This window comes from Andrographis paniculata, unplaced genomic scaffold (assembly GCF_009805555.1).
Source record: "Andrographis paniculata isolate CXL003 unplaced genomic scaffold, ASM980555v1 Contig43END, whole genome shotgun sequence".
NCBI lineage: Eukaryota > Viridiplantae > Streptophyta > Magnoliopsida > Lamiales > Acanthaceae > Andrographis > Andrographis paniculata.
Window position 1 is genome coordinate 2,018,796 of NW_026137577.1, and position 7,757 is coordinate 2,026,552.

The window sequence follows — 7,757 nt, forward strand, 5'->3', positions numbered from 1 at the left end:
TCTTATATTTGTTTAATTTTTTTCTTTTTTTTAAAAAAAAATTCATTTTATCAGTATTATAAGACACTAATTGAAGTATTTTTGCAATTTTTTTAATTTGTACTATATTTTGATATAATAATTAATATTTAAAAATCAACACCAAAAAAGTAAATAACTCTCTTAGAGTCGAACGGAAATAGTACTTTGTCTGTCAAGTAGGTATTTCAAGTGTTATCGACATTATACTAATTAATTATAATCAGCACAACAACTTGAATTTTGAATTTACAAGATTAATAATGAATTATAAAAACATTTGAAACATGCTTTAAATACATATATTCCTTTCGTCTCATAGTTAGATATTAATTTCCTTTTTAGACGTAATTTTAAAAATATTAGTAATATTGGGATATAGTAACAATAAAATAGAAATTACTAATATAATCTTATTAGTACGTGCGATATAAAGATAATGACATTTGTATAATATATTGTAAGTTGTAAGGATATTTATAATATTAATAGATAGTTCAGTTACTAACAAAGAAAATATATACTTTGTTATGGGACGGACTAAAATATACGAATGTATTAACCAAAAGCCACACTTCACCACACTGAATCGATGTGTTCGACTCCTTGCTACTAATTTTATTTTCAATTTCTTTTAGAAAAATAATAAGAATAACTTAATTTGTCTGTCACATTTCTAATTCACCGATTCTTGACGATTTAGGAGGCATGGTGACATTGTCCAAAAATGACCGGAAAAGAATGAGCGCTTGTCTCGGTCGATGTAGAGGCACCTCGTGCCCGGCACCTCTAACCGTCACGAGTGTCAATCCTTCGTAAACTTGGCTCCATCCGGCGACCTGCGTGCACAAATTAATCATTTTATCTTTCTCGAGTTCTTGAAAGAAGCATTTTCGAATAAATGTGACTCAATAATGCAGCAAGGTACTTTAAGGGTGTGTTTGTTTGGAGGTTTGTATTTGAGTTTTAAATGGTAAAAATTATAATAATTATCTAATGTGATATTTTGATGTAAAATTAAAAAATACATTTGAATTGAGATGGAGAATTTAAAAAAAAAAATGTTTTGATTTCATTTTTATTTTGGACAAAACTGCACGAAACTGTGTCAAATTCTCGTACTTACTACGTCAAAACTTTTATAAACTTTGTGCCCAAATTACAAATGAGTTTCAAAAATCTCAATTTTCAGAAATTTCAAATATATTCATTCATCTTATATTTAGCCTCGATGAACAAAACTATTTACCAGTATATTTATAGTTTCCTGAGGCTAAGAATGAGTATACTTGTAATTGTAATCGAAGGATTTAAAAATAAAGATTTTCAAGCTTATTCGCAATTCGGGCACATACAGGTCAAAACACCATTAAATAAATACGGTCGAAAGGGTATGAAACCACGTGTGAGTTTTGTACAATGTTACCTATTTTTGGAAAAAAAAAATTTGAAAAAATAATAAAAATTCTCTAAAATCCGTCAAACAAAGGCACCCTAGATCTTTTGTTCGAATTTGAAACCAATCGAAAACGTATAGATAGAACTCTACGAAACGCAAAACACCTTAAACAAAACCACAACTTTTGCGGCTATATTTGCCGCCAAAAAGTTGCAATTTTCAAAATTTTTAGAATTTTTGTAATTAGAAACTCTCTAATAAACAAAACGATAGCATGATATCATAACTTTTTAGCAGCTAATGGAGTAAACTACGAGGATAAAAGTCGCAATTTTTTCTACTTACCCGCCCATTGTCGTACCAAGGGTACCATTTTTTCAATGTCGGGAGCTTCAAGGCATCGATTGAATGCCGTGTCGCCGTGACAGGTACCACAGAATCAGTATCTCCGCTGAAACAAGAACCTTAAACATTGTCAACTATTTTGTCGGGAGCATAACTTCTAAGAAAGCAAATGAATCACAAAACGATCTAGTTAGTACACGAATGATGGATTCCAACCTTTGAGTGAAGAGTTAGCTTGTGTTCTTTTGTGAGTTTTACAGCAAATTTTTACTATTCAGATTCTTTTTTTTCCTCCAAAAATATCCAATCAAACAATTACTTTTTTTTTATATATTATACTACAAAATTATTTTATATTAAAAATATCACATGTAACAACTATTTATATCAAATCAAACAATTATTTCAATTCAACTTTTTGCTATTAAAAAATCCAAACCCACAAACAAACATTCTTAAGCACTACAATGTAAACATAACACAGCATGTTCGCGCCTGGAACTCATTTTCTACACGTTCACCATTTTTCGACTAAAAATTTGCTTGGTTTGTTCGACAGTTTCATAGCAAAAGTATGAATAATTTCAAGATTATTAGTCGAAACACGAAATATCAAGTGTACTCTCATATCATATATATGTTCGAGCATTTTTTTTCGCACAATGAAATCTAAGAGGAATGATGCTCGAATTCGAAAGAGTCGTGAATGGAATTTACATACCTAAATACCCAAATTCTAAGGCCTGCAGCAATTAGTTCTTGATCAATCGGAAGCATCGATCGAGGAGCATCTCCCCAGTAGTCGCCGCCAACCAAATCGCTGCGCAGAGAAGAAAGTTTATTCATTAAAGCAGCTAAGTCGTACACTTAAAGGTAAGAAAACCTGCAACGTTAGCTCGACCTGCATGTCGTCCATGGATAGGAAATCCCCGTGACGTTGGCGTGTAGCGCTTTCTGAACTTCCGGAAGATTGAAGTATATGCTGGAATATCGCTCGGTGCACGGGTCATATGCTCTCGACATCCATGGCTGCATCAAACAAAATCGACAAGTGTTTGCAAAGTTTCAGAAAAATGACAGTAAAATCTGGACTAGGATCAGCACATTAAAATCAAATTTGTGACATTTATGGTTCAGAGTTCGCACGATCTAACCATGTTTAAAGTAAAAAGGTGTTATCCTCGACAAAAACCGAGTAATTTCTTGCTAGTAATTAGGATTCTGTCGAGGTTCGGGGTTAAAAATTTAGTATGTGTGCAGGTAATGTTAACGACTAAGTGTACACAGATACTTTTTTAAAATTTTTACCACTATTCTTCTACATAACTTTTTCAAAAATATCACATCAAATACTTAACTTTTACAATTTTCGAAAATTTTCCAAACTCCAAAACTTCCACAGCTTTTATCTAAATGCATCGTTACTATCGTTCGCTTACTTACCTGATTCAAAATTAACTTTGCGAAAACTTTGGCATTCCCTAAAAATGTTTCGACAATATTGACTCTTGTCTGTGTAAAAAAAGCTTTCTGGCGAATGGTAGGGCGAGCATTCATAGTCTTAAAAGAAATTTGCATCCAAGGAAAACAATTTTAAACAATTAAGAGTTCTACTTCATGAAGCCTCGATTACTCATACTATTCGAATGATCTATAAAACTAGGCAAAAGATTTTCAAGAAATGTTAAATAAAGACTTACATAGTGACCCCTTAGCGAGCGCCTAAGCGAAGAAGAGCTATTGCAGGGTGGGGTGTAGATGCTATACGGGTCGATGTTCCCCATCTCCTTATCAGCAAGATCAAGAGATCGATTGCAAGCACTCGAGGGATGTGTAGAGGAGTCAAAATAGCATGTGGTTTTCAATGTTTTGTAAGTCGAATCTGAAATCAAACCATGAGCCCACCAATACTCGAAGGTACCGACATAATCATGGTAATCATCAGTGACGGCATTTCCCACCTGAGGAGAGACACACAAGTTTTCGAAATGAATTACATAAAGATGAAAAGATTTCTGTAACTAAGCTAGAAATTGAAGTTTCGATAAAAAAATGTATTTGCAATAATACCATGAATCCCTTCAAATTAATAACCGGATTTTTAATCCCTTTGTTTCTTTGATAAACTAGCTGAGCTAACTGAGGAACATAATGACCTGAAAAAAAAAAACATGTAAGAAGCCGAGTATTAGATAATATGTCGATAGTTACGCCATATGATTTTGTAAAGGTTAAAAAAGACTATATTACACACCTGCATAACTTTCTCCAACAATGTAAAAATCCCTGTGTTTGTACTGAGGAAATCTCTCGAACCAATTCACCAGAAATGCATATGAATCTTCGGCTAAAAAGCAACCAGATACAAAAAGTTAGAGGCTAGCATTCTAACTAAGCAAGAAAACTTCTGAAGTCCATTAAAATGGTTTTTTCTCAGCATGCAGAAATCAATGAATGGAGATGAATATTTGGTTCATGTTCTGTAAATCGAATTCCACTATTTATGACGATCACAAGGCGAATAACTATTGAAAATTAGAAAGAAAAGAAAGAGATCTAAAAGAACAACCAATGCAAATAAATATTTCCCGAGCAAATAGTACAGAGATCGATGAATCTCCGAGCAATACCTTAGTCCCTACAAATATTTTCTTAATGGATTTTTAAGCTGATGTAGTATGATGTAACGAAGATAGAATATTAAAACAAACTTAAATGTCGATCATTATCAAACATGGTCTAATCCATTACAATCTCTCGCATTCTTCTTTAATTTCTACTTCTCTAACCTCCTATTCCCTATTCATAACAAAGCTTTATGGGTAAGATGAAATGTGTCAAACCAATGAACCATCCTCGTTAAAATCTGTCAAATTTGTACCCGAATCCATGATCCACTCCTTTAATGTTCTCTTTCCCAATGACTGTGTAAGGATATCTCCATCCTATTCAACTACTTCAAGTTCATCTTTACAAGGTCCATTTTCTCGTGCATTGTTCTTGATCATCTTCCTAAATTCGACAAATGTCTTTAGCTTGAACGGCACCTAACAAGTTTTGATGTCCCACTTCCATGAGATCATCGTCTTCTTCCTCTTCAAGCTTATCAACTTTATAATCTCATCGACAATCTCTCAAAGATTTTGACAATGTAGGATAAAGTGATGTAATTATAGTTCTAACTGCTTAAACTTCAGACATCCACCACAAAATCGGGCTCAGCCATCTTTTCAAATCTCCAACCATTCGAACAATCTTAATCTAATATCATTTGACAGAAAATTCGGGAACTTTCACGTGCCTTTATTTGGCAAATTCCTTATCTTCCCTGTCCAAGATTTTCATGGATAGTTGGACTGATCTTAAAAAACAACCAATGCAAACAAATGCTTCCAAGTAACACAATCATTCGAGTTAACAAGGCCTCAGCAAAAATCTCACTTTCGAAAAATAGAGATTATGAACACTCCCACACAATTCCTCTCTCTCTCCCTCAGCTAATATTTTTCTTTCTCTTAACTTCTTACTTCATACATTTTTCCAATGTACCATACTCTGTTTGAAAGATTTTGATAAATTATCACTATTCATACAAAATTTTCCACCCCAAAACATCAAATCAAATACTAATTTTTCATTTCTTATATTATACTCTCTCCGTCAGCCTCTAATGGTCACATTTACCTTTTGTGTCATTGTACTTAACATTAAAAATATCCTTATATTTATATAATGTTATACAAATGTCCTTCTAGACACTAATTGAAGTATTTTTTCAATTTTTTCTTAATTTGTAGTATGTTTTGATATAATAATTAATATTCAAAAATCAACACACAAAAAATGCTCTTAGAGCCGGACGGAGGTAGTACTAAAAATCAATTTTATATTCAAAACATCACATCAATACTTATTTATATCACATCATACAACTATTCCAATTCAAATTTTTTACTATTCAAATCCAAACCTCAAATCTAAACCACTTCAATCTTATACCATATATAACTAAAGTGACTTCTACATGGAACTTTAAAAATGAATGAAATCTAATTCTATCAAAGTCCAAATTCCAACCAAAAATCCTCACACATCACAATGCAAACAAAAAACACAAATGAAATTAGAGTCGGAAACAGTACTTTCAACGCAATTAGAGTTGGAAGCCAGACTCCGAACTGAACAAAATCTAGACAAATGATAAACTTTATCGAAACCGAAAACAAATTTGACGAAAAATAAATTCAAAGAAATTGCGGCTGACCTCGAGATTGAGTCTATAAATAGATGTTATTCATAACATACTATATAATCAAATAATAACTACACAATCAACATAACAGAAATCTAATCTAAATCATAAACTAAATATCTAAAACATATTCAAAACATTTCAACAACCCCAACTTCCAAATGCATGCATTACCTGTCCTACTGTCGCCGGCAGTCCGCAAATCCGACGAAGTATTCGAATACGAAAAACCAACACCAGCAGGCGACTCCAAGAACAGCAAATTTGCCACTGCAAAACAAAACATGTTTACTAATCTCATAAAAAAAACTCAAAATCACCACAACAAACTTCAACAATCAACATCAATCTACACACATTTGTTCCAAGAATAAGGATTCAAATAAAGTCCCCTCCCATCAGAATTAATCCTAAAAGGCCCGATTTCTTCAGCAGCTCCATAAGCCACAGAGGAGCAACCAGGGCCGCCATTGAGCCACAAAACCAGTGGCCGTAACTCAGGTCCTCTTTCTGCCGGAGCTTCAGTTAGCCAGTAGAACAGTGCCCTGCCTGCCCGGCGATTCACCGTTACATAGCCGGAGTACTGCCGGAATCCGACATTCGCCGGCTGCCCTGGCAATTCAGCAATTTTATCCGAATCGAAGTGGCGCGAACACTTCCCCAAGGTAAGAATCAACAAGAAGCTGTAAGAGATCGACAGCAACCGGAGCTCCATTTCTGCGAAATTGAAGATTGATTCGAAAACCTAACCTTAATGCTCCTGATTTCAAGCAGCATTTACAAATTACAACCGATGGCTCAGTCGATGAGCACGAGTTAGTATCATTAGATTCATTTAATTGGTGAAAGTAGACATGAGAAGACGGAAAAAAGCTGAAATGGGCGTTGCAGAAATATAGCTGGAAAGAGAGGGAGGAAGTGATGGCGATGGAGGTAATAATCGTAATGGGACAGGAGAAGCAGTAGGCAAAGAGACAAAACAGAGTTGTTAAAGGAATATCATCCGCCATTGCCGTTGTCATTAGACTCATTACCTCAGCAGAACAATAATTGGTTTGAAATTTCGTCATCGAACAAAATAATTGGTTTGAATTTAATTAACGCGCTCGCACCACCATCTTTGGTTTATCCAAATTTCAATTTGTCCTTTTTATTTTCTGATATTTATTGGAGTACTATTTAATTTGCTTTTGCCATATAAAAATAAATATTTTATATAATTTTTTTATTTTTATTTTAAATTAAAAAATATTATACACTTTAATCTCATTTAAAATTTTGTATATTTTTTCATTTTAATTATACTAATTAGTTATCTTAATATTCATTTAAAAATATTTTTATTAAATAGTAATTATTTTCACTAATACATTATTTACGGTAAAAGGGACATCGCATCTGGAACATAATATTTTAATTATAGTGAATAGTTAAAAATAATATAAAAATAATTTTAATTTTGCTTTTTTGGTATAAAATTAACGATGTCATGGTAAAATAAAATTATTTGTAGAAAAAAATGGGATTATAATTACTAAAAAAAATACTTACTCGGTCACTTAGGGTGTGTTTGTTTGGGGGTTTGGATTTTGAGTTGGAATTTGAATAGTAAAAATTTTGAATTTGAATAGTTGTATGATGTGATGTTTGAATGTAAAATTTATTTTTAAGTATAATATAAAAAATGAAAAATAGGTGTTTGATTTGATGTTTTTAGGGGGAAAAAATGGGATGAATAGTAAG

The 7,757-nt window shown here is 32.8% G+C and overlaps 1 protein-coding gene across 1 annotated transcript; it reads right to left on the reverse strand.

Annotated features, from left to right (window-relative positions):
* Window positions 1-519: 519 nt before the first annotated feature.
* LOC127251215 (serine carboxypeptidase-like 27) lies at window positions 520-6,975 on the reverse strand. Its single transcript, XM_051274822.1, has 9 exons — window positions 6,372-6,975; window positions 6,189-6,284; window positions 4,017-4,109; window positions 3,833-3,918; window positions 3,463-3,723; window positions 2,664-2,791; window positions 2,484-2,582; window positions 1,763-1,868; window positions 520-857 (listed from the first exon to the last, which is right to left on the reverse strand). The coding sequence occupies exons 1-9, from the start codon at window positions 6,727-6,729 to the stop codon at window positions 687-689; spliced, it is 1,398 nt and encodes a 465-aa protein (XP_051130779.1). The 5' UTR covers window positions 6,730-6,975; the 3' UTR covers window positions 520-686.
* Between the last annotated feature and the right edge of the window lie 782 nt (window positions 6,976-7,757).